The sequence below is a fragment of the Rhinopithecus roxellana genome, chromosome 2, assembly GCF_007565055.1.
Source record: "Rhinopithecus roxellana isolate Shanxi Qingling chromosome 2, ASM756505v1, whole genome shotgun sequence".
NCBI lineage: Eukaryota > Metazoa > Chordata > Mammalia > Primates > Cercopithecidae > Rhinopithecus > Rhinopithecus roxellana.
The window spans coordinates 338,582-365,231 of record NC_044550.1 but is presented as its reverse complement, the minus strand read 5'-3'; the positions used below and the strand labels follow the sequence as shown (position 1 = coordinate 365,231).

The window sequence follows — 26,650 nt, the reverse complement described above, 5'->3', positions numbered from 1 at the left end:
ACCTGAAGCAGAAGTGAGTTTTAAGAGTTTCACTTGTCATATTTCTGTGACAGTTCCGAGCCTGGGGTGGTCATTTACGTGCTATAGTTAGGAATGATTATTTCAGTATATGGGGGACTCTTGTCTACTGAGGGAAACCAATTGAGAACTTCTCCATTTTCTTGTCTGAGGTAAGGCACCACAAGCTATAAAGTCTTCTTTTATGTATTCCTTTTCTTGCCTTTTGCAGATCTTAATACTTCATATGCCTAATTGTATGGTATTAGGCAATGACTGTGCTCACTGTATTAAGCAGAATTTGTTTCATGAAAATGCTCTACACTCGGTACTTGAAATTTGGGCCAGTATACTATATTGTGTCTTTAAAAATTAGAGCTATTTTCTTACAATAAGCTTGATGTTAATGAAAGACAAATTTTGTCTGGCTGGTAATGTCACCCAAGAATGAAACCACAGTAATTGGAGAAATTTGGGTAACTGTGTGTATGAAAATCAGCATGTTTCTCTTAGCAGCATGCAATAGAACTATTACTAGATAAAAATGTGTTCTTGAACACATCCAAAATATAGACATTTAATAATGGTTTCACTAGATGAAGATAACCTAATGATGGATGCTCTTTTTTTTTTATAAAAGACATTTTTCCCATTCTTATCCTTTAGCTTAATTTTTTTTCACAAGTATATTTTGGCTGTGGTTTATCTCCTGGCCCACATCATGGTCAAAATTTCAGATAATTTTGCAGTGACTACCTTGCTTTTGTAAACAGTGCTGTCTTTTGGTTCATTTTGTTCCTGTTGGCCAGGCCTATTAGAATGTATTTGGACTGTACTAAATCTTGGCAATTCCAATTTAGAATTTGGTGTGTGTGCAGATAAGATTGTATCTAAGTGGTTTCTCCAAAACTCACCCCTGGTTTTAAATGCTTTTGGGAGCGAACCAGCTGTAAATGAACTAGAGCCAGCTCAAGTTCTGAAGGCCTAGATTTTCCAACCCAAAGTAACCTAGAGATCATCTAGTCAGTTCTCCTAGCCAACCTAAGAATCCCCTGTAACACTTCTCTGGCAGAATAGAGACATTGTCCCTACAGAGAGATTCCATCCTCAAGCTTGAAAAGTTTACAGCAATGGGAGTAGTTAGGTCACTCACTACATGAGTATCAATAATAGCTAACAACTTATATTATTGGTTTTATAATTATCTTTCTTAATTACATAACATGTAATTTAAAATGTATAGGTTTGATAAATACAAAAAGTTAATGAAAATAGTTGAAATTAAAATATTCATAATTATTATCAATTTATTGCATTCTATCCCATAGGCTTAGTTTTGCCCTTTGGAGCACCATGAAATAAAGATACTGCTTCTTCCCTGAGAGCACTACCTGTATTTACAGTCACCTGCCCTGCCCACTCTCACTCCACCCCCTATGACAATCTGTTATCCAAGTTCCTCTTACTCTTATGTGATATGGGTTCCAGACCTTTCAGTGGTCTCCTAGCTCTGCTGTGTGCACACACACTGGTTTATCAGTGTTGCTGTTAAAACTGATACCCAGAACTAGACGTTAATCTGGATATGATGTTAATCAGAACAGTGAACCAAAGACTAGTCTTTACCTTGACCTGGATGACTGAGACCTTTTCATGCCTCTAATTTCTTGCCTATGCAACTGTCAGGGTATTGGGAATTCATTTTGGCCTGTCAAGAGGATAGGGTGTCAGCCTCAGCACTGCTGACCTTTGGGGCCGGTAACTGTTGTGCAGCACTGCCCTGTGCTTTGTGGGTTGCTTACCAGAGTCCTTGGCCTCCACTCATTAGAGGCCAGTAGTGTGCCACCACCACCCCTTCACCAGTCGTGAGAGCCAAAAATGTTTCCAGACATTGCCCGACGTCCCCGAGGGAACAGATTACCCCCATTGAGAACCACTGTTCATGGCCCTGGCATGACTCACACTTTGCTGTATACTTCTGCACTGCCCCGATGTATCCAGCTTTTCTTTTTCCTAATTATAGGGCCTTGAATTTTTCTAATTTGTTACATCTCATACTTCTATTTCAGCTGTAGGAAATACACTAAATCTAGCTTTTGTATTCCAACATATCAGATATCCCTACCCGCTTTGTATTATCTGTACATTTTGAGAATATGCCTTTTCTTTGTCCAAGTGACTCAGATACTGAGTAAGGCAGGGTCAGGCACAGGGGCTGCTGTAGAATGCCCTTCAGGTTCATGTCACCCTTTAGTCATTACTCAGCAGAAATTTGGGCAGCCAGCTTTCCTTTCGTAGTGTCTGCTTACCTGGTTGTTTATTGAAATCCAAATACTACATCTATCAAAAAAGGAAAAATGGTTCGTTTTCGTGACTCATTTTTAAGGAACCAGTTTCATCAGTTGATCACTGATTATTTCCCAATTGCTTATATATTATCTATGTATTAATTCCTTCTAGAATCTATCCAGTATCTACAACACTTACGATGACTGTCTTATTTGAAAATCTATTTGCTATTTTTCCTCATGATTGTCAGAGGCTACTAAGAGTAATTTTGTTACATTTATCTCAAAAAATATTGAGTGCTCACTATGTGCAAGGCAGACTTCCACATTAAGTTCTCTCAGGACTTTGGGATATAATTGATAAGACCTAGACACCTGATTTCATTAAAGGCCGTTAAGTTCTTATTTGTAACTTCGTTAGCTGTCCCAGGTGTTTATGCTCTTCTAATAGTTTTTTGTAGTTATCTTTTCAAACTGAATTACTAGACTGCTTAACAGCTATTTATTGGCCATATGCAAGCATTGGCCAGGCTCTGGGGACAACAGTGAACAGATAGGCCCCAATTCCTGCCTCCGCTGAGTTATGGTCAGGTGCTTCTACTCTGTCTTCCTTATCCAGGGGAGGGGAAGGAAAGAGGGAGCAGAAAACTGATGTGCACAGCCGGTGTCCCAGGTGTGCCTTATGAGGTACCTGACATACATTATCTCAATTTTTATCAAAACTATGTCGATGAGAATTATTATTACTCTTACTAAAACAAAAAGAAACATATTCATTTAAAGTCAATTTTACTTTGTAAATTTTTAAATGTTTTTAACAATTTAAAGAGACTCAAGATCTGAAGTCACAGCTGAGACAATCTGGAAAAGCCACCTAGCTTTTGCCAATTTTATTTTCATAGCAATACTTTGATATCAGTTATATGATAGTCCTTTTTTGTTTTGCTTGGTTTGGTGGCTTGCTTCTTCACAGTGTTTCTCTTCAGAAACACCATTATTAAACATACCAAAATTTACCATGAACCATTTGCACATTTGCACTTTGCCCTCCAGCAGGAACTGCTGCTGTCTCCGGAGATTTTTTTGCTGCACTGCCATGGAAGCCATTTGGTTTACCTGTAATAATTGATGCTGTGCATACCGTTTTTCATATAGCTGTATTCTGAACCAATTTTTAAATTTTTTTAGGATAGTAAGTTATTCCCTGTGGTCTGACTACCTTTTGGCAGTACATCACTTCTTTTGAAATCTTTCAGACTCTGATATTATCTCTTCCTTAGGCTTACATAGCCTTAAGTTGGCTCTAAGAAATGCTGATCTGGCTTTATTATTTTTCTATTTGCATTATCAATACAGAGAATATCATACTTTTCTTAGAATCTTGTATGCTGAAAAATAGATTTTTGGCCTTTGGAAGTTCTTTGGAAAAGCTTGAGTTTTCTTACTTCAATCATGAGAATATAGTATGTTTCAGTCTTCTTAAAATTTCCCTAAAATTTTGTGCATTAAGCAGCCATAAAATATTTTCTAATCTCAATTCTTAAATAGAAAGGTTATATTGTTTTATTTCAGAAAATGTTCAGACTGATTTTTTTTAAAAAGCCCTCTGAGATACACAAGTAGTAGAATCCTTTAAAGCACTGGTTACTGGTGATGAATTTTGTTTTGTACTGTCATAGCTGGAAAATTTTGGATCCTTTTAGTTCATCTGATTTAGGTTATAAATTGTGATGGTTGTTCCTTCTTACCCCACCCCGACAACTATTAACATGCTGTACACTTATTTGAAAATAATTTTGCAGTCTGTTTTCTCTATTGAGTGGCTACGTTGTTTGTGTTATTAAATGTGTACATTTATATTGAATACGGATATTCAATAATATATTCAATAATATTATTGAATATACATATATTATATTCAATAATATATGTAATGTACATATGTGTTGCTAAATGTAGATACAGAAGAAACTCTATGGTGTCTGATTATTAAATGATACTCATAATGAAAGTGTGCCCCAAAAAGTGACCAGATTTTTATTGGGGTTGCTGTGTATCTCCAGGAAGAAGAGGAGGGGTCAGAAGACGATAACAATGTGAAGCCAGACTTCATGGTCACTCTGAAACCCGATTTCAGTGCACGATGCTTTCTGGACCAATTCGAAGATGATGCTGATGGCTTTATTTCCCCAATGGATGATAAAATACCATCAAAATGCAGCCAGGACACAGGGCTTTCGAATCTCCATGCTGCCTCAATGTATGTCATTTTGGTGGTGGCGGTGAAATGTTTTGGTAAAAATAGCTGTCTTAAATATTATCTTAGCCTTTGTATCTAAATAAATTAGCTGATAAAATACATGTGACTACCTGGGGCGTATCTGGATAAAACAGTGTTTTTTGTTTTTTGTTTTAATTTTTTTTTATATGCTTCAGCCCATGTTATTTGAGGGAACTTTTGAGTCTTGTTTAAACAACCAGAAGTTCTCTCTCTAAATGGCACCGTGTGGTTCTGTACATCACAGCCCATCACTGAACACACACTGAGCACAGACGTCATCTTCTTCTTTCAAAGAAAAATACGACAGTGCCATGGGATTTCACAAGGCCTAAGAATTCCTAAGTAGCAGGAACCCCCAGAAGCTGGATCTGTTGCCAGCATGTTTGGCTTTCAGGAAATGGAAAACATCTATTTCCGCGTCCCCTCAATGCCCTCAGCAGTTTCTGGATTTATTTGCCTCCCCTTTCTGCACAGCTCCTGTTGAGTTACACATTCATTACATTTATGACAACTCAAATCTAACTTAATTTCTTTGCAATGCTTCCTCTCTCTTAGACCTGAACTCCTGGAACACCTCCAGGAAATGAGAGAAGAAAAGAAAAGGATTCGAAAGAAACTTCGGGATTTTGAAGACAACTTTTTCAGACAGAATGGAAGGTAGTGCCTGTCTTCCCCCGCCCTCCCTTCCCCACCCCCGCCGCAACACACACACCCATCCCTTTTGTTTTTCTGTCAGATCTGTGGAATGCCTTCAAGCGGGGGACTCTTCTGCATCCTCCCTGTAACCTGGTCCTTGGGTTTGTGCCCAGGGACCGTCAGAGGTTGACTGTGAGATGATGGGATTTGTGTGGACCACCCAGAAGAAATGCTCTTTGGGTAATGCCCAAGAGTAATGCAGATTCAGCTGACATTTATGAAACGAACCTGTGCCATCAAATTCTTATCTACAATGAGCAGCAGGAAGCTGCATTTCCAGCTGGTGGTGGCACCAATGCTTTTTTCTTAAGAAGCTAGAGATTAGCCAAGTAGCCATAGTGGCACACCTGTAGCTCTAGCTACTTGGGAGGCTAAGGCAGGAGGATTGCTTGAACCCAGGAGTCTGAGGCTGCAGGGAGCTATGGTCCACCACGGCACTCTATTCTAGGCAATAGAGTGAGACCTCATCTCTAAATATAAGGAACTAGAAGAACACGGGAAAGAGGGATCTAAGTATTACTGATTTTCAAGCTCATTTCAAAAATGAAGGTGATAATTGCCAAGTTTAAATGAAAAATATGCATGAAAAGCAGTAAGTCGGCCAGGTGCAGTGGCTCACACCTATAATCCTAGCACTTTGGGAGGCCAAGGTGGGTGGATGACATGAGGTCTGCCTGGCCAACATGGTGAAACCCCGTCTCTACTAAAAATACAAAAAATTAGCCGGGTGCAGTGGCACAGGTCTATAATACCAGCTACTCTGGAGACTGAGGCAGGAGAATTGCTCAAACCCAGGAGGCCAAGGTTGCAGTACGCCGAGATCACACCACTGCACTACAGCCTGGGCTACAGAGCGAGACTTCATCTCCAAAAAAAAAAAAGAAGAGCAGTAAATCTACCTGGTTGATGGGCTGCCTCTCGCCAGTGAATTTTAAGGCATAATTTAGTCTTTCATGTTTACAAGGAACAGCACACAAAACATTTTACTGAAAGTCACAGTAGGAGCCCGAGGAAAGAACCAGTAACAGATTTGCATCTCTTACATTGGAGTTAGGTTTTATCATTTTAAATTGGTTTTAACCCAGATTACTGAAGCTATGTAAGTATTGTTTCTCTTGAGTCCTCTTTTATACTTCCTGAAAGTTTGGGGAAATAAAAGCACCATAAAACTTTTTGTCATTTAAAATACATTGTATTTCAGTTTAGTTTAACAATTATTGTGTAAATTTACTTTTAGGATCTGTGATTTGGACATGTCTCATATTTTTATACCTAAACATTTGCTTTTCATTTCCCCCCACTGCAGAGTATTTAGAAAATATAGGTAAGCAAATTTAAGTAGCAATTCCCAAAATAATAACCAAAGACAAATCAGAATTAATGTTTTGATGTGTATCTTTCCAATCTTTCATCTAAGCCTATTTTTTGGTTTATCCTTTTTTATATTCTAAGTCACGTTATGCACAGACGTCTTATACATGAGGAACCATGTAGAATTATGCAACGCCCAGGTTTTAAGAAAATGTCAATGGAGGACATTAACTTAATTGTCAAAAACATTTAGAACTATGAGGGACTTGGAGATAAGCTCTGGTTCCATGACTTCATGTCTGAGGAGAGTGAAGGCCCTCAGAGTACAGCAGGCGCCTGCGTTCCAGATGCTCCAATTCCTGAGCACCTGTTCCTTGCCCTGCCCCCTGAGAAACCACTAGAATCCTTTCCTAGAACAAGGCAGGGTATGAATAAGATTGGTTTATTTTTAATTCATTGAACAATTTAAGCCCCATGCTATCCTCCTTACCCACATTTGCCCTTTAATAATAAAGGCAGGAAGCCTACGTTTGAATGTCGGCCATGTGCAATTTCCCATAAAACGCAAAGCAGCAGCGCACACCGCATGGTGCCCAAGAGCAGGCAAGTTACCTGATTTCCTGTGCTGGTTTCAACATGTGTAGTATAGAAATGGCTCCGTCTCATCAAGGTGTTATAAGGGTTATATTAGATCATGGGTACAAAGTACTTAGCAGAGGGCTTGACCTATAAGTTCTCAAATACTTGTGCATATAAATATGATGCATGGAAAGTTACTCAAACTATAAAGGCTTATTATAATAGTATTATGGAATCCAGCTGCTGAATTCTAAGACTGTTTTATGATAAGCAAGAGTACTATCTGTTTTTGAAAAAAAAAAAAACAGTTGTGGGTGGACTAGTTGCTAATTAAAAATTTAAAAGTTCACAAGATGAAATATATAAGAATGAGAAAACATTAATTATGAATAAAGGATTGTGGTGTCTGAGGGCTCAATGTGAATTCATACTTAGCAGAGAGAATGTCTGCATTTCTTAGCCTTCTTGTCATACAAGATGCCAGATTAATTATATAAAAATTCAGTTGCATGATGCCTTCTGGTTTGAAACATTTTCATTATTTGTCTAAATCCAGCTCCAGTCTTAAGACCAAGGGCCACTTGGCCACACTGATTCTACAAGTTGATAAACTGCAAAGTTTCTACACACAATGATAATTTGCCCGATGAATAGTATCTAGCAAAGACAGAAAATGATCCTCAGACCCCTTTTTCCTTTATTTGCATTAGAAATGTCCAGAAGGAAGACCGCACTCCTATGGCTGAAGAATACAGTGAATACAAGCACATAAAGGCGAAACTGAGGCTCCTGGAGGTGCTCATCAGCAAGAGAGACACGGATTCCAAGTCCATGTGAGGGGCAACCCCCGCCCGAGCACAGGGGGCTGGCAGCTGCAGTGAGAGTTTACTCTCCCCTGAGAAAGAGCAGCTCTGGAAGGCAGCCTTGGAGCTGGCCCTGCAAAGCATGCGGCCCTTCTGCCTCTAGACCATTTGGCATCGGCTCCCATTTCCATTGCCTGCCTTAGAAACTGGCTGGAAGAAGACAATGTGACCTGACTTAGGCATTTTGTAATTGGGAAGTCAAGATTGCAGTGTGTGCACATGCGCGTGCGCGCAGACACACACACATACACACACACACAGTAGTGGAGCTTTCCTAACACTAGCAGAGATGAATCACTACATTAGACAACACTCATCTACAGAGAATATACACTGGTCTTCCCTGGATAACTGAGAAACATGAGACCATTCTCTGTCTAACTGTGATAAAAACAAGCTCAGGACTTTATTCTATAGAGCAAACTTGCTGTGGAGGGCCGTGCTCTCCTTGGACCCAGTTTAAGTGCGAACGTGCACTGGAGCCCTATTTGCTGCCGCTGCCATTCTGGTGACCTTTCCACAGAGCTGCGCCTTCCTCACGTGTGTGAAAGGTTTTCCCCTTCAGCCCTCAGGTAGATAGAAGGTGCATCTGCCCACAATGGCAGTGCAGTCATCATCTTCAGGGTGTTTCTTCAGGACTTCCTCAGCTGACAAGGAATTTTGGTCCCTGCCTAGGACTGGGTCATCTGCAGAGGACAGAGAGATGGTAAGCAGCTGTATGAAGGCTGATTTTAAAACCAAGTGATGGGAGAAGAGCCTGGAGATTCTTTCCTGAACACTGACTGCACTTACCAGTCTCAGATTTTATCATCAAATACCAAGCCAGGCCAGCATGCTCATGGCAACCTGTTTGGGACTGTTTTGTTGTGGCACTAGCCAAACATAAAGGGGCTCGCTTAAGTCCTAGCCTGCATACAGAGGATCAGGGGAGAGAAGGGGCCTGTGTTCTCAGCCTCCTGAGTACTTACCAGAGTTTAATTTTTTAAAAAATATCTGCACTAAAATCCCCAAACTGACAGGTAAATGTAGCCCTCAGAGCTCAGCCCAAGGCAGAATCTAAATGACACTATTTTCGAGATCGTGTATAAAAAGAAAAAGAATGTCATTCTGTCTGGCCAATTATAATTCTTTTCAAAAGACTGTCACAAAGCTGTCTATATTAGACATTTTGGCGGGACCAGAAAATGTAAGACACCAAATCATCTCTTCAGTGTGCTTGACGTCACCTTGTGATGTGTTGTTACTTTAACTCCTGCACCTGCGCTGAGGACAGTGGGTTCTGGGTCCACCTTTGTACTCTGCGAGGCCGAGCCCAGGCATCTGCTCGCCCGCCATGGCTGACCAGAGAAGGTGCTTCAGGAGCTCTGCCTTTGACGACAAGTGTTACAGGATGAACACACAGCAGAGCCACCCTCCTGTATGTTTTAAAAGTTGCCTTCTTAAAGAGCACAGTTTTAAGGAAAAGAAAAGGAATGTAAAACTATACTGACCAGTTTTCAGTTTTAAAGGGTCGTGAGGAACTGGCTGGTCTAATGGGATTTACAGCAACATTTTCCATTGCTGAAGTGAGGTAGCAGCTCTCCTCTGTCAGCTGCATGTTAAGTCAAGGATGGGGGAAAAGAATGCCTTTAAGTTTGCTCTTAATCGTATGGAAGCTTGAGCTATGTGTTGGAAGTGCCCTGGTTTTAATCCACACTCAAAGACGGTACATAATCCTACAGGTTTAAATGTACATAAAAATATAGTTTGGAATTCTTTGCTCTACTGTTTACATTGCAGATTGCTATAATTTCAAGGAGTGAGATTATAAATAAAATGATGCACTTTAGGATGTTTCCTATTTTTGAAATCTGAACATGAATCATTCACATGACCAAAAACTGTGTTTTTTTAAAAAAGACATGTCTAGTCTGTCCTTCAAGTAACAGCTCTCTTAAATAAGCTATGATAGTAATCAGATCATTACCAGTTAGCTTTTGAAGCACATTTGTTTAAGACTATGTTTTTGAAAAATATGCTACAGAATTTTTTTTTTAAGCTACAAATAAATGAGATGCTACTAATGGTTTTGGAATCTGTTGTTTCTGCCAAAGGTAAATTAACAAAAGATTTATTCAGGAATCCTCATTTGAATTTGTATGATTCAATAAAAGAAAACACCAAGTTATATAAAATAAATTGTGTATGGGATGTTGTGTTTTCCTTCGTAATTTCCACTAACATATCTTCATGGAATGGAGCCCAGGTGAAATGAGGGGAGGCCCTTTTCACGGTAGATCTTATTTGAAGACATGTTAGTCAGTGGTTTCTGGCTCTGCAAGGGAGATACGTTCCCCAGCAACCATTTCTGCAGCCCAGAATCTCTCTCAAGGCACTAGAGGCGGTGTCTTAATTGGCTTCACACAAGACAGAATGCTCTGGACTGGGGTTTTTCCTTTGCTGTCTTGGGAATGTGTGTTTATTATTAGCACATGCCAACAAAATAAATGTCGAGTTATTTCATAAGTCTAAACTTAAGAATTAAAGATGGCAGACTTATAATTTTCATAAGCACTTTTATTGTGTTTAGTCTGGAGTAAACATTGAAATAGATGTTTATATTAAGTATGATATCATTACATTTCATCTTTGAATCCTTTAGTTCAGATTTCATGTTCTAAGACTTGTAGGTGCAAGATTTAGGATAAGGGCTAGCTTAGAAGTTTTTCAAGATGGTAGAAGTTTGTCCTGTGCTGCTTTAAAAAAAAAATAAAAGCTAGTACAATTTGGTGACCTCCAGGTGAGGGAAAATTTCCGTGAAAGACCAAATCAAATTTCAAACTGGAATACTAATTATTTTTTTAATTACCAGCTAGGATGTTGTCAGCTCTTAAGATTTCTTCCATTTGCCTACCAGTTCAAAGTCAAAAGATGATTATTCATTGCAGGGATCAGTGATGTCTCCATAACTGTAATTTTTGCTTTGTCTCATCCTAATTCATTGCTTGGGTGGCAAGGGAATAGCCTCTTGCAGGGTGTGCCTGCTCCCAGGTGTGACGTTTCCAGCCAAGGACAAATGCCTCAAAGCTGTGCTGTGTCATAAATGTCACACTAGGTGTCCCAAGACCAGCAGTCTTGGAACCCCGAGGGCTGAGCATTGTAAATGTGGTTGAGCTTAGAATTCCTTATAAGGTGAATATTTAGGTTTACTCTCAGCATAAAGGGATGGCCATGGTGCTAATTAAGCTGGTTCTGCCCAGGGGTTGCCTAGTTCTCAAGAGACAGAATTGGGCCCCGTGTCCAGAACGGATCACAGAGTTACGAGGAAAATCAGCATTTTAAGTTTGGATCATTTTTGGTTTCAGAGCTTTTTAATCTGATGAAGATGCCATTTTCTTAAGAGTAATACCTTATGCTTTTGGTGGCTATAGCTGAACACCATAAACTGTTAACAGCTTTGTGACAGCTGGCTGTAGTCTAAATTCTGTGTTGCTCGCAAGAGGGGTCTTCCTGCTACACTGCTTCCTAGTTTGTTTTCCCCTAGGGGGGAAGAGGTGGTTTCTGCACCAAGATCAATGCCTCTGTGATGCTCTTTTTCAGTATCCACTTAGTTAAATCAATGAGGAGGGATACACCACACTGCAGTCTTGAAGCAGTGTGTCCTCTGAAGCTCTTGTGTTTGACAGAACTCGGGTAAGTGCTTTCCTTTACTTCATTCATTTCCTTTTGTTGTTTTTTTCCACTCAACACTTAAAATGTACTGAAGAGTAGACTGGCTAAACATATTTTCAAATTTTTATACATTCAAATTGTGCACACTGGCTCTACTTTTAAGTGGTGACCAACACAGCACACACCAAATCAGAGTCACGTATAAATGCACTGCACAGTGGCACTGGCCACTTTCCCAAGCAGAGATCATGTGTGTGCCTCAAAACACAGGTTTGGCAAGTCCTCCAACTGAAAACACCCATACAGTCATGAAAATCTCCACAAATAGTTTTTGTAAAAAATACAGGCTCCTAACTATTTCCATGACATATAAGCAGAAGGCATTTGAAATTACCACTGTCCTTTTTAAAAATGTAAAATGCACAAAAAACATTTTATACATGACTATTTTGTATAAATGTAAAATATTTTAAACTGTGAAAGTTCTAGAATTTTTGACAGTGTCATCAGGATCAGGGTCTGACCTTTTCCTTCTTTAAGGAATCCTGTGACTCCCTGGAGCCCCTCAGAAGCCTCCTGGGGATTAAGCTTTTGTTCTATCTCCAGGCAGGGCACTGGAAGGTGATGCAAGCTGGGCATACACTTCAGGCATGTCCATTTTGTAGCTAGAAAAGTGGGCTTGTCCTCTATACCCAGATGCCTTTAAAATAATTCATAGAAAGCGTTGGAGGAGTGCAGTAATGAAGGCATTAAAGCAAATTTTTAAAAATTAAGTACGTTTCCAAAGCCAATGAGGCCATCACAAATAAATACATTAGCCATTTACTATTCTGAAACTAATAAGGCCACCAGAGAACTGAGAGACTTGGAGAAAGACACATTTCAGTTGTGTGGAGGGAGCACCTCATCCTTTGCACTGCCCGTTCCTGTCTGTGGCCAAGTGTGCCCTCGCTCAGACCTCAAACAGCCTGGAGAGTTGGGCAACCGGAGCTCCATGTCCCACCTGACAGCTGGGGCACAAAGCTGCCATGGTGGGTACCCATGCAGTGTCCTTTATGTGCTGCTATACATCCTCTAAGTGACAGAAAGTAAGCATTAAAAATATGCTAAGCCTGAAATTTAAAAAAAAAAAAGGCTTGGAATAAGGGCCTAGTGCTAAAACAAGGATTCAAACTCAGATCTGTCTGGCTTCAGAGTACAAAGATGCAATACTGCTAACACAGATGCAAGTTAATGCTGTCCCGCCAAAACTGAAGCTCACCCTGAATAATTCTGGTAACTATGGGCTCAAGTAATAAAATTTGGGCAAAAACGACAAGCTATATTTAGTGACTCTCATTTTCTTCAATATTCTGATGTTGCCTCTTTTGAGGGACCAGAAAGTTACACAAGCCCAAGTACACCAGGTTCCACAGCCTACTACAAAGGCTGATGTCCTCTGAATCCCCCCAACGATGTTTTCACTTCTAGTCCTATCATAGTTTGCAGAACTGTGAAGTACCTGAATGGAAATTTCAGAATGGAGACCCACACGGGGTGGGGGCGGGCTGAGGAGAAGCAGGCCCTCCCACTAGCCTTATTACCTCTTCTAGCCATGGATTCTGAATCCTGTAAGACAAAGTATATCACAGTCATCCCTGACGGGGTCAGCTCACCAAAGCTGTATATACACAGACTTGCACATTCAGTAAAAGTCAGAATTCCCAATTGCAGTTTTAGAATCCTGGCAGGCAAACAGACAAATGGGGCTTGGCAGGTCTGGGATTGTTGACAGCTTGGTCCTCACTCTTCCCCTCCAACAAGGCTTAGACAGCAAGGGTGACTCCGTGTTGTGCTGCAGCTGCCTGGGGGACATGGCCCAGTGCAAACCTCAGCAAGAACTCAGTTCTGACACCAAGAAGATCCCCATGTTACTATGAATTCTGAAATTATAATCTTTTAGATGTCTGGATTTTTCTTTCTGTAAAGCAATTCAAAGATGTGCAGAAACCTTCATGTCAAGCTTCTGATCCTACAGCTTTGCGTGTTTCTTGGTAAGCCATTTTGAGACACTATGATTTTCTGTTACTTTTAAATAATTTAAAATTACTGGACAAGATGAGATGAAGGGGAGGGAGAGAGTAAAGGATACATTCCTCTGTAGTAGCAGAAAGCAGTGGGGCTCAAACTTGGATGCACGTGCGCCTGCCTGGGGATCTGGTGCTGTAGCTCCAGGGAGTGCCTGATGTTCTGCAATGCTGACAAGCTGCCGGGTGCTGCCGGGCTGCTCGTCCAAGGACCTCACTTTAAATAGAGGCTGCAGACTGCATCCTGGGTGTTTATGGAAATGAGCAGCTCCACCAATTAATCCAAAACCCTGAGTTAACAGAGACCAGCACATTTGACAACACCCACAGAGGCCGAACGCTGCCTGGATGCTTGAGATGCAGACAGATGGCTCAGCTGTATGATTTGCGTTACTTACCCTCCAGAAATGTTTCTTTTTCTGAAAAGCCGTACCCATCTTATCAGGTGATTATGGAAATTTACTTGGATGACTGTAAAGTGATGACACAGTAAATCCTTAATAGATGATGGTGGGTGGGGTAGTTACTATCATCAGCCTCAAGGCAAACATTCTTCCTATCTTGAAGTCCAGAGACACATTCTGAATCCCTGCAAAAAACAAACTGTATTTCCCCGTATCATTTCCCCCACCAACACCCTCTGATCCTTGTTGGTGTGAATCAGAAAGAGAATATAAGTTATTGCTAACAGGATGAGCAAGATTCTATGGGAACATCATCCCATTCTCTTGGGGGAATACGATAAATTGTGACTATTACTATTTTCCAGCACATCACATCAAAACTTGTGCCACCTTCTTAGAAAAATTAATGCTTGCTAACTTCCTTCTCTCACAGAGCAGGGAAAACCCCTCTAAGTCTACTTCTCCCCAAAATGTTTTGGGAGGTCCAGATCTGCTCCAACATGTAAAAAGAATAAACCATTGACATGGCAGCTGAGACCAACATGGAAATGCCTGAGATGTGTGGAGTGAAGGAACAGAGTAACCTTTGGATGGATTTCAAAGTCACTTAAGTGTCCTGAAATTTGTCTCAGGGTGTATTTTTAACAACTGAAAACTGAACATCCCCTTGGGAGGGGAGTTGCTCTGATTTTGGCACGCTCCTAACCAACATACTAAATTTCATCGAAACCTGTGGCCACAGCTGACACTAAGAAGAGACCTGGGGTCCTCCACTCCCTCATCAACCCGTATAGGGGACAACCTGAAGGTGCCATTGCCGAGGCCAGCAATAGGGCAAGCTTTCCCATTCAGGTGACTCTGCAGTCTCATTGAGGCTTTACGTCCCTCCTCTCATTACCTCAGACACTTAGACTTCTAGGTCTTCTCTCCAATCTGCCAGTGACTTGAACTTGAGAGTCCTTGAACCTGGCTCACAAACATCTGAGTTCCAGAGAATGTCCTTGAACCTGGTTCACAAACATCTGAGTTCCAGAGAATGTCCAGGCATGAAAGGCCAAAAGACCCATTTTTCAACCAAAACAAGAAGCTTGGGCTGTGGCAGGCCAGCTCTGCTGGGACCACAAGCCAGTACCTAGTTGGCACCTGCTGCCAACCTTCGTCCTCAAGAGCACCAGCCTCTTATGACCCAGTGGGGAATGGGGTTACAGTGTTTCAGAATCTGCTCTTGCTTTCTGATCCTCCTAATCCTAAAGAAAAGGTAACCACAAAAGACTAATCTGGTTTAGTGTTTGGCTCCATCTGAGGCGTGTGTGGGTGTGTATTTTAATTCTTGTTTAAGTTTCTCAGTAAGTTCAACACCAGCAGGAGCTGAATCAGTAATTATCATAGACTGTCTCCAACTCTCATGGGATTAGGCCCAGGAAAATCAGCTTTTAGAAGATCTGAAGACCATGTGATTGTGTGCCCTGCCAAATATCCAGCCACACTAGAGGGAAAAAAAAAAAAAAGATGACATCTGGATTAATTTTCTTGGTGCTACAAATAGCTAGGGAGTACACCCTCCATTATTCTGGGAGGAAATAAAGCACCAAAGCCTGGACTAGCTAATCCATGGGAGAGGCTGTTATTAATACAGATCCAAAGAGTCTGTCCACACTGTAGTGGACACCTCTTCCAGCACCTATTCTGTTGCATATCCTAGTATCTCACTGCACAAGTAGAGGGCACTACAGATGTTAATGCAAAGCCATGCCTGATCAGTGTGGACACCCTGCCTGCATCTGAGGCAGTCTATGTTAGCATCCCTAAGCAGAGAACTGTAGTGAGAGAGCAACATTTGCCACCCGCTCCACAGGGCTCTGCTCTCATGGGATTCATTCATCACTCATTACCAAAAACCTGGAATGGAAAGGCACTGTGATAGGTTCTGTGTCACTTCCTACTTGGAGAACTCCCTTTGTCCAAAGTCAGTAGGATAATGTTCACTGTTTCTGAAGAACACAAGGACCTGCTCTCTTCATCCTCTTCCTTATCACAAACTTCTGTTCTGCTTTGTGAGATCCTGTTCACCAACAGAAGTCTATAAGTGGAGCCCAGGAATGGTTCCTATCAATACTGCACAAAGGCACTTCAAAAATGGAGACATTCGCAGAGCAGAGTACTCATAACTCATGGAACCTCTGCTACTAACGAAGTTAAGTTAAAGGCAATGGAGCATCACATTCTTAGGCACTTTTTGCTTGGTTACATTTTAAGAGTCAAAGACGACAAGACAACCAACAAATATATTTCTCATTAAAAAGAATATAATGAAATTCTGAAAAGTAGCTTTGATTTTAATGAAAGTATTTGTTTTTCCTCTGATACTTGAACCTAACATGAGTATTCTGTTCATTGGGTTTCACTGCAAATATATTTTGCTATTCCAGTGTATGCCCTCCCTTCACTTTAATCTCTATCATCTGATTAACTACTATTTGGACATTAATTCCAAACTATGATTCTGGGAGAAACGAACAGATACTAAGCAAAAGAAAAAAGAAAAAAGAAAAAAAAATCCAAAGGACAGGGGATTCCGTGGAAAACTAAATTTGAGAGGAGGAGGGGGAAATGAAGGAAAAGAAGGGGAAGAATGAGAAGAAGGAAGAGAAGGAGAAAGGGGGAAAGAGAGAGAAGGAGGAGGAGGAGGAGGAGAAGGGAAGGAGAAGGAAGAGGAGAAGGAGAAAAGGACAAAGAGAAGGAGGAAGAGACAGAGGAGAAAAAGGAGAAGGAAGAGGAGAAGGAGGAGGAGAAGGAAGAAGAAGAAAGAACTAGTAGTCATTGTGCAATAAAGTTTAACTTTCTTTAAATTAGAGACAGCCAAACTTATATAATACAAATGTCCTTTTTCTTCCTTATTCAAAGTATTTTTCCCACAGGAAGCTCTGCTTTTTGCCAACTATTGAGGCCTCAATGTCTACTTATTCCTACTACTGAGAACACAGAGCCGCTTGCTGAAGAAGGGCCCAGCTGTGTGCTCATGGTCTCCCAGGGCCCATGGAGTGGCCTGATGACTTACCTGCCTGCCTGAAGAGGCCCTTCACTTTACCCTATGTCCCAAGATTGGACACCATGACTGCCTGGAGAGGTGGAGGGGCACAGACGATTTGCACTCTCATATCTAGCCAGAGGCAAAGCCTGGAATCCCAATATTTACTAAAAGCCTGTTGAAATACATGCACTGTGGGATCCTCGATCAGACCTTAGGACAGACATCAGTGGGAAAACTGATAACATCCAAAAAAAAAAGTGTGAAGTTTCTTGAATAGTAATTTCCCAATATTGGTTCCTTGGTGTTGATAACTATACCATGGTGCTATGTTAACATTTGGGGACACTGAGTGAAAAATCAAAGAACTCTATTATTTCTGCTACTTTTCTATAGATCTAAAATTATTCAAAAATAGAGTTTCAGAGTGATATTAGCAAGATGGTGGAATAGACAATCCCCCAGCATCACGCCCCTGACAAAAATACAATTAGAAACCATTCAATGACAAGAATACCACCATGAATATACCAGAACTCAGAGGAGAAGCAGAGAAACCACCTAGGCACACAGAATTGAGAGAAGCCATGACAGGTAGGATGAACAGTCATTTTACACATTTTACATTTTATACCTCTTCCCCTAAGCTGGCATAGTGCCACTCACACAGATTTTCCCTAGACCCATGGTTGCTGGTGAAGGAGGGAAATGAAGGTGAATATTTGATCTCCCCACTGGTCTAGGAATCTTCATGGCAAGTCTATTCTGGTCCTATTCAATCAGAACTATTGGGAGTGTCAGGAAAGCTTAATTACTTGGGGTGAGTTGGAAACAATGACCAGGGTGTTCATCACAGAAAGCTGATCTCAGCACTCTGATCAGTAGGGATACCAAGTTAAACAGACTGGCCAGGACCATAGTGCCTCAGGGGCACAATCCAGAGGAAGGCCCAAATCCCCAGCTGGGTTTTCCACAAATCCCAGGTGCGTGAGTGGAGTCTTCCTCTAGCTCAGAAACAACTAAAAGGTCGAGATTAAGTTCCAGTGCCCTTTTAAGTCTTCCCCAGACTGGAAAACAATGGCAGGGCAGCAGTGTTGTTTCAGGGCAGCATTTAAACTCTGGTATTTGCTATAAGTCTTCCCCAGACAAGGAAACAATTGCAGGGCAGCAATTTAGTTCCAGAACATCATTTAATTTTTGATATTCACTGTGCCTTCATGAGACTGGAAATGACAACAGGACAAGTCCATTCCAGCACAGTCATTTACTTCCGGTGCTCAATATAAGTCCTCCCCAGGATGGGAAGTGAAATTTGAAAAACAATCCAGAAACAAAAAGAGACAATGACAAAGAAATAGAAAAAAATTAAAAGAAATCAAAGAGAAATCCTAAAACTAAGAATCCAATAACTGAACTGAAAAACTCCTGAGAAAGCTTTAACGGCAGACTTGATTAAACAGGAAATAATTAGCAAGCTTCAAGCCAGAACATATGAAATTATCCAGTCAGAGTAGTAAATAGAAAAGAGAATGAAAATAGTGAACAAGGCCTACAAAAATTATGCTACACCATCAAGTGTACTAACCTCCATGTAATTGGAATTCCCAAAGCAGACAAGGAAAAAAAAAGGCCTAGAAAGTATGTTTAAAGAACGAATGGCTGAAAATTTCCCAAATTTAGAAAGACAAACAGCATCCAGGTACAGGAGCTGAGAAGTCACCAATCAAATTCAAATGAAAGAGGAATTATCCCCCAAGGCACATCATAATCAAATTAGCAGAAATCAAAGACAAAGAGTGAAAAACTCCAATCAGCAAGACAAAAGAAAAATATCACATCCAATACAGCTTTCAGCAGACTTCCCAGTGGAAACCCTACAGGCCAGAAAAGGGTGTGATGTTACATTCAAAGTGCTGAAGAAAATGTCAACCAAGAATACCCTACCCAGCAAAGCTATCCTTAAAACACAAAGGAGAAGAAACACAAACATACAAACAAAAGCTGAGGCAATTAATCAACACCATACCTGTTTTATAAGAAATGCTAAACAGAGTTCTGCAATCTGAATATAATGGATGCCAACATGTAATAGGAAAACATCTAGCTGGGCATGGTGGCTCATGCCTGTAATCCCAGCACTTTGGGAGGCTGAGGTGGGTGGATCATTTGAGGCCAAGAGTTTAAGATCAGCCAGGCCAACATAGCAAAACCCCATCTCTACTACAAAAAAAAATTAAAATAAACAAGACATCTGAAGGTATAAAACTCACCGGTAAAAGCAATAAAACGGCCAAAATCAGAATAATATTGTAAATGTGGAAAGTAAACCACTTATATCACAAGTCTGAAAACTTAAAGACAAAACTGTTAAAAAAAAATTATAAGTGTAGCAATTGGTTAAGGATAGGCAATATAAAAATATGTCAACTTTTTAACAAAAAGTCAAAATGTGGGGGGCGGATTAGACTAGAGTTTATTTTTCATAGTTTTCCTTGTAATAAAAGTTAAATCATTATCAATTTAAAATAACCTGTTACAATTCTCAGATGTTTCTGTAAGCCTCTTGGTAACCACAAAGCAAAAACCTACAAGAGATGTGCTAAAAATAAAGAGCACAGATCAAAACATGTTACTAGAGGAAATCACTTAATCACAAAGAAATATAGGAAGAAAGGAAAAACAGAAGAAAGGATCTACAAAACAACCTAGAAACAAGTAACAAAATGGCGGTAGTAAACCCTTAACTATCAATAATAATCTTGACTACAAAGGGATTAAATTCTTAAATTAAAAGACGTCTAGAGGCTGAATGGATTTTTTTTCTTTCTTTTTTATTATTATACTTTAAGTTCTAGGGTACATGTGCATAACATGCAGGTTTGTTAAATATGTATACTTGTGCCATGTTGGTGTGCTGCACCCATCAACTCGCCAGCACCCATCAATTCGTCATTTATATCAGGGATAACTCCCAATGCAATCCCTTCCCCCTCCCGCCTCCCCATGATAGGCCCCGATGTGTGATGCTCCCCTTCCCGAGTCCAAGTGATGTCATTGTTCAGTTCCCACCTATAAGTGAGAACATGCGGTGTTTGCTTTTCTATTCTTGTGACAGTTTGCTAAGAATGATGGTTTCCAGCTGCATCCATGTCCCTACAAAGGACGCAAACTCATCCCTTTTTATGGCTGCATAATATTCCATGGTGTATATGTGCCACATTTTCTTAATCCAGTCTGTCACTGATGGACATTTGGGTTGATTCCAAGTCTTTGCTATTGTGAATAGTGCCGCAATAAACATACCTGTGCATGTGTCTTTATAGCAGCATGATTTATAATCCTTTGGGTATATACCCAGTAGTGGGATGGCTGGGTCATATGGTACATCTAGTTCTAGATCCTTGAGGAATCGCCATACTGTTTTCCATAATGGTTGAACTAGTTTACAATCCCACCAACAGTGTAAAAGTGTTCCTATTTCTCCACATCCTCTCCAGCACCTGTTGTTTCCTGACTTTTTAATGATTGCCATTCTAACTGGTGTGAGATGGTATCTCATTGTGGTTTTGATTTGCATTTCTCTGATGGCGAGTGATGATGAGCATTTCTTCATGTGTCTGTTGGCTGCATGAATGTCTTCTTTTGAGAAATGTATGTTCATATCCTTTGCCCACTTTTTGATGGGGTTGTTTGTTTTTTTCTTGTAAATTTGTTTGAGTTCTTTGTAGATTCTGCATATTAGCCTTTTGTCAGACGAGTAGATTGCAAAAATTTTCTCCCATTCTGTAGGTTGCCTGTTCACTCTGATGGTAGTTTCTTTTGCTGTGCAGAAACTCTTTAGTTTAATTAGATCCCATTTGTCAATTTTGGCTTTTGCTGCCATTGCTTTTGGTGTTTTAGACATGAAGTCCTTGCCCATGCCTATGTCCTGAATGGTACTACCTAGGTTTTCTTCTAGGGTTTTTATGGTATTAGGTCTAACATTTAAGTCTCTAATCCATCTTGAATTAATTTTCATATAAGGGGTAAGGAAAAGATCCAGTTTCAGCTTTCTACTTATGGCTAGCCAATTTTCCCAGCACCATTTATTAAATAGGGAATCCTTTCCCCATTTCTTGTTTCTCTCAGGTTTGTCAAAGATCAGATGGCTGTAGATGTGTGGTATTATTTCTGACGACTCTGTTCTGTTCCATTGGTCTATATCTCTGTTTTGGTACCAGTACCATGCTGTTTTGGTTACTGTAGCCTTGTAGTATAGTTTGAAGTCAGGTAGTGTGATGCCTCCAGCTTTGTTCTTATGACTTAGGATTGTCTTGGCAATGCGGGCTCTTTTTTGGTTCCATATGAACTTTAAAGCCGTTTTTTCCAATTCTGTGAAGAAACTCATTGGTAGCTTGATGGGGATGGCACTGAATCTATAAATAACCTTGGGCAGTATGGCCATTTTCACGATATTGATTCTTCCTATCCATGAGCATGGTATGTTCTTCCATTTGTTAGAGTCCTCTTTGATTTCACTGAGCAGTGGTTTGTAGTTCTCCTTGAAGAGGTCCTTGACATCCCTTGTAAGTTGGATTCCTAGGTATTTGATTCTCTTTGAAGCAATTGTGAATGGAAGTTCATTCATGATTTGGCTCTCTGTTTGTCTGTTACTGGTGTATAAGAATGCTTGTGATTTTTGCACATTAATTTTGTATCCTGAGACTTTGCTGAAGTTGCTTATCAGCTTAAGGAGATTTTGGGCTGAGACAATGGGGTTTTTCTAAATATACAATCTTGTCATCTGCAAACAGGGACAATTTGACTTCTTCTTTTCCTAACTGGATACCCTTGATTTCTTTCTCTTGCCTGATTGCCCTAGCCAGAACTTCCAAGACTATGTTGAATAGGAGTGGTGAGAGAGGGCATCCCTATCTTGTGCCAGTTTTCAAAGGGAATTTTTCCAGTTTTTGCCCATTCAGTATGATATTGGCTGTGGGTTTGTCATAAATAGCTCTTATTATTTTGAGATACGTTCCATCAATACCGAATTTATTGAGCGTTTTTAGCATGAAGGGCTGTTGAATTTTGTCAAAAGCCTTTTCTGCATCTATTGAGATAATCATGTGGTTCTTGTCTTTGGTTCTGTTTATATGCTGGATTACGTTTATTGATTGGCAAATGTTGAACCAGCCTTGCATCCCAGGGATGAAGCGCACTTGATCATGGTGGATAAGCTTTTTGATGTGCTGCTGAATCCGGTTTGCCAGTATTTTATTGAGGATTTTTGCATCGATGTTCATCAGGGATATTGGTCTAAAATTTTCCTTTTTTGTTGTATCTCTACCAGGCTTTGGTATCAGAATGATGTTGGCCTGATAAAATGAGTTAGGGAGGATTCCTCTTTTTCAATTGATTGGAATAGTTTCAGAAGGAATGGTACCAGTTCCTCCTTGGACCTCTGGTAGAATTCAGCTGTGAATCCATCTGGTCCTGGACTTTTTTCGGTTGGTAGGCTATTAATTATTGCCTCAATTTCAGAGCCTGCTATTGGTCTATTCAGGGATTCAACTTCTTCCGGGTTTAGTCTTGGAAGAGTGTAAGTGTCCAGGAAATTATCCATTTCTTCTAGATTTTCTAGTTGATTTGCGTAGAGGTGTTTATAGTATTCTCTGATGGTAGTTTGTATTTCTGTCGGGTCCGTGGTGATATCCCCTTTATCATTTTTTATTGCATCTATTTGATTCTTCTCTCTTTTCTTCTTTATTAGTCTTGCTAGCGGTCTGTCAATTTTGTTGATTTTTTCAAAAAACCAACTCCTGGATTCATTGATTTTTTGGAGGGTTTTTTGTGTCTCTATCTCCTTCAGTTCGGCTCTGATCTTAGTTATTTCTTGCCTTCTGCTAGCTTTTGAATGTGTTTGCTCTTGCCTCTCTAGTTCTTTTAATTGTGATGTTAGAGTGTCCATTTTAGATCTTTCCTGCTTTCTCTTGTGGGCATTTAGTGCTATAAATTTCCTCTACACACTGCTTTAAATGTGTCCCAGAGATTCTGGTATGTTGTATCTTTGTTCTCATTGGTTTCAAAGAACATCTTTATTTCTGCCTTCATTTCGTTATGTACCCAGTAGTCACTCAGGAGCAGGTTGTTCAGTTTCCATGTAGTTGAGCGGTTTTGATTGAGTTTCTTAGTCCTGAGTTCTAGTTTGATTGCACTGTGGTCTGAGAGACAGTTTGTTATAATTTCTGTTCTTTTACATTTGCTAAGGAGTGCTTTACTTCCAATTGTGTGGTCAATTTTGGAATAAGTGCGATGTGGTGCTGAGAAGAATGCATATTCTGTTGATTTGGGGTGGAGAGTTCTATAGATGTCTATTAAGTCCACTTGGTGCAGAGATGAGTTCAATTCCTGGATATCCTTGTTAACTTTCTATCTCGTTGATCTGTCTAATGCTCACAGTGGAGTGTTGAAGTCTCCCATTATTGTATGGGAGTCTAAGTCTCTTTGTAAGTCTCTAAGGACTTGCTTTATGAATTTGGGTGCTCCTGTATTGGGTGCATATATATTTAGGAGAGTTAGCTCTTCCTGTTGAATTGATCCCTTTACCATTATGTAATGGCCTTCTTTGTCTCTTTTGATCTTTGATGGTTTAAAGTCTATTTTATCAGAGACTAGGATTGCAACCCCGGCTTTTTTTTTTGTTCTCCATTTGCTTGGTAGATCTTCCTCCATCCCTTTATTTTAAGCCTATGTATGTCTCTGCATGTGAGATGGGTCTCCTGAATACAGCAGACTGATGGGTCTTGACTCTTTATCCAGTTTGCCAGTCTGTGTCTTTTAATTGGAGCATTTAGTCCATTAACATTTAAGGTTAATATTGTTATGTGTGAACTTGATCCTGCCATTATGATATTAACTGGTTATTTTGCTCGTTAGTTGATGCAGTTTCTTCCTAGCCTCGATGGTCTTTACATCTTGGCATGTTTTTGCAATGGCTGGTACCGGTTGTTCCTTTCCATGTTTAGGGCTTCCTTCAGGGTCTCTTGTAAGGCAGGCCTGGTGGTGACAAAATCTCTAAGCATTTGCTTATCTGTAAAGGATTTTATTTCTCCTTCACTTATGAAACTTAGTTTGGCTGGATATGAAATTCTGAGTTGAAAATTCTTTTCTTTAAGAATGTTGAATATTGGCCCCCACTCTCTTCTGGCTTGTAGAGTTGCTGTTAGTCTGATGGGCTTCCCTTTGTGGGTAACCTGACCTTTCTCTTTGGCTGCCCTTAAGATTTTTTCCTTCATTTCAACTTTGGTGAATCTGGCAATTATGTGTCTTGGAGTTGCTCTTCTCGAGGAGTATCTTTGTGGTGTTCTCTGTATTTCCTGAATTTGAATGTTGGCCTGCCCTACTAGGTTGGGGAAGTTCTCCTGCATGATATCCTGAAGAGTGTTTTCCAACTTGGTTCCATTTTCCCCCTCACTTTCAGGCACCCCAATCAGACGTAGATTTGGTCTTTTTACATAATCCCATACTTCTTGCAGGCTTTGTTCATTTCTTTTTCTTCTTTTTTCTTTTGGTTTCTCTTCTCGCTTCATTTCATTCATTTGATCCTCAATCGCTGATACTCTTTCTTCCAGTTGATCGAGTCAGTTACTGTAGCTTGTGGATTTGTCATGTATTTCTCGTGTCATGGTTTTCATCTCTGTCATTTCATTTATGACCTTCTCTGCATTAATTATTCTAGCTATCAGTTCTTCCACTCTTTTTTCAAGATTTTTAGTTTCTTTGTGCTGGGTACGTAATTCCTCCTTTAGCTCTGAGAAGTTTGATGGACTGAAGCCTTCTTCTCTCATCTCGTCAAAGTCATTCCCTGACCAGCTCTGATCCGTTGATGGCGATGAGCTGCGCTCCTTTGCAGGGGGAGATGCGCTCTTATTTTTTGAATTTCCAGCTTTTCTGCCCTGCTTCTTCCCCATCTTCGTGGTTTTATCTGCCTCTGGTCTTTGATGATGGTGATGCACTGATGGGGTTTTGGTATAGGTGTTCTTCCTGTTTGATAGTTTTTCTTCTAATAGTCAGGACCCTCAGCTGTAGGTCTGTTGGAGATTGCTTGAGGTCCACTCCAGACCCTGTTTGCCTGGGTATCAGCAGCAGAGGTTGCAGAAGATAGAATATTGCTGAACAGCGAGTGCACCTGTCTGATTCTTACTTTGGAAGCTTCCTCTCAGGGGTGTACTCCACCCTGTGAGGTGTGGGGTGTCAGACTGCCCCTAGTGGGGGATGTCTCCCAGTGAGGCTACTCAGGGGTCAGGGACCCACTTGAGCAGGCAGTCTGTCCGTTCTCAGATCTCAACCTCCGTGTTGGGAGATCCACTGCTCTCTTCAAAGCTGTCAGACAGAGTCGTTCGCGTCTGCACAGGCCTCTGCTGCTTCCCCTTTTGTTGTTTAGCTGTGCCCTGTCCCCAGAGGTGGAGTCTACAGAGACAGGCAGGTTTCCTTGAGCTGCTGTGAGCTCCACCCAGTTCGAGCTTCCCAGGGGCTTTGTTTACCTACTTAAGCCTCAGCCATGGTGGGCGCCCCCTCCAGCCTCGCTGCTGCCATTTCGGTTAGATCGCAGACTGCTGTGCTAGCAGTGAGGGAGGCTCCGTGGCCGTGGGACCCTCCTGGCCAGGTGTGGGTATAATCTCCTGGTGTGCCCGTTTGCTTAAAGCGCAGTATTGGGGTGGGAATTACCCGATTTTCCAGGTGTTGTGTGTCTCAGTTTCCCTGGCTAGGAAAAGGGATTCCCTACCCCCTTGCGCTTCCCAGGTGAGGCAATGCCTCACCCTGCTTCAGCTCTTGCTGGTCAGGCTGCAGCAGCTGACCAGCACCAATTGTCCGGCACTCCCCAGTGAGATGACCCCAGTACCTCAGTTGAAAATGCAGAAATCACCGGTCTTCTTTGTGGCTCGCGCTGGGAGTTGGAGACTGGAGCTGTTCCTATTCGGCCATCTTGCTGAACTCGGCTGAATGGATTTTTTTAAAAAAATACAAGACCAAAGTCTATGCTGTCTATAATAAGAAACTCACTTCACCTATAAAGACAACCAGACTGAAAGTCAAGAGATGGAAAAAGATATTCCACGCAAATGAAAACCAAAAAAGAGGAGGAGTAACTACAATTATATCAGATTACTTTAAGAATGGTTAAAGAAAAAAAAGGCAAAAAGGACTCCTTCATAACGATAAAGGCATCAAGTCAGCAAGAGGATATAACAATTGTAATATGTATCCAACACCAGTGCACCCAAATATATAATAGCAATATTAATAAACCTAAAGGCAGAGATTGACTGCAATACAATAATAGAGGACTTCAATGCCTCACTTTCAGCAATGGGCAGGTAATTCTGACAGAAAATCAACAAGGAACATTGGAGTTAAATTGCACTTCAGATCAAACAGACCTAATAGATTCTTACAGAACACTCCATCAAACAGCTACAGAATACATACTTTTCTCAAAAGCAAATG

General features: G+C 40.7%; 1 protein-coding gene across 11 annotated transcripts in view; it reads left to right on the top strand.

The window, feature by feature from the left end:
- The window catches only part of FAM13A (family with sequence similarity 13 member A), a 405,569-nt gene extending 395,013 nt beyond the window's left edge, over positions 1-10,556 (top strand). For 9 of the 11 annotated variants that reach the window (XM_030914589.1, XM_030914582.1, XM_030914592.1 and 6 more), the window contains 3 exons: positions 4,349-4,545; positions 5,122-5,223; positions 7,863-10,556. In XM_030914589.1, the coding sequence (XP_030770449.1) occupies positions 4,349-4,545; positions 5,122-5,223; positions 7,863-7,989 (426 nt within the window). In that variant the 3' untranslated portion in view covers positions 7,990-10,556. The remainder of the gene's footprint in view (positions 1-4,348; positions 4,546-5,121; positions 5,224-7,862) is intronic. The other 2 variants (XM_010356894.1, XM_010356895.1) reach the window with 1 other exon arrangement.
- Positions 10,557-26,650: the final 16,094 nt, after the last annotated feature.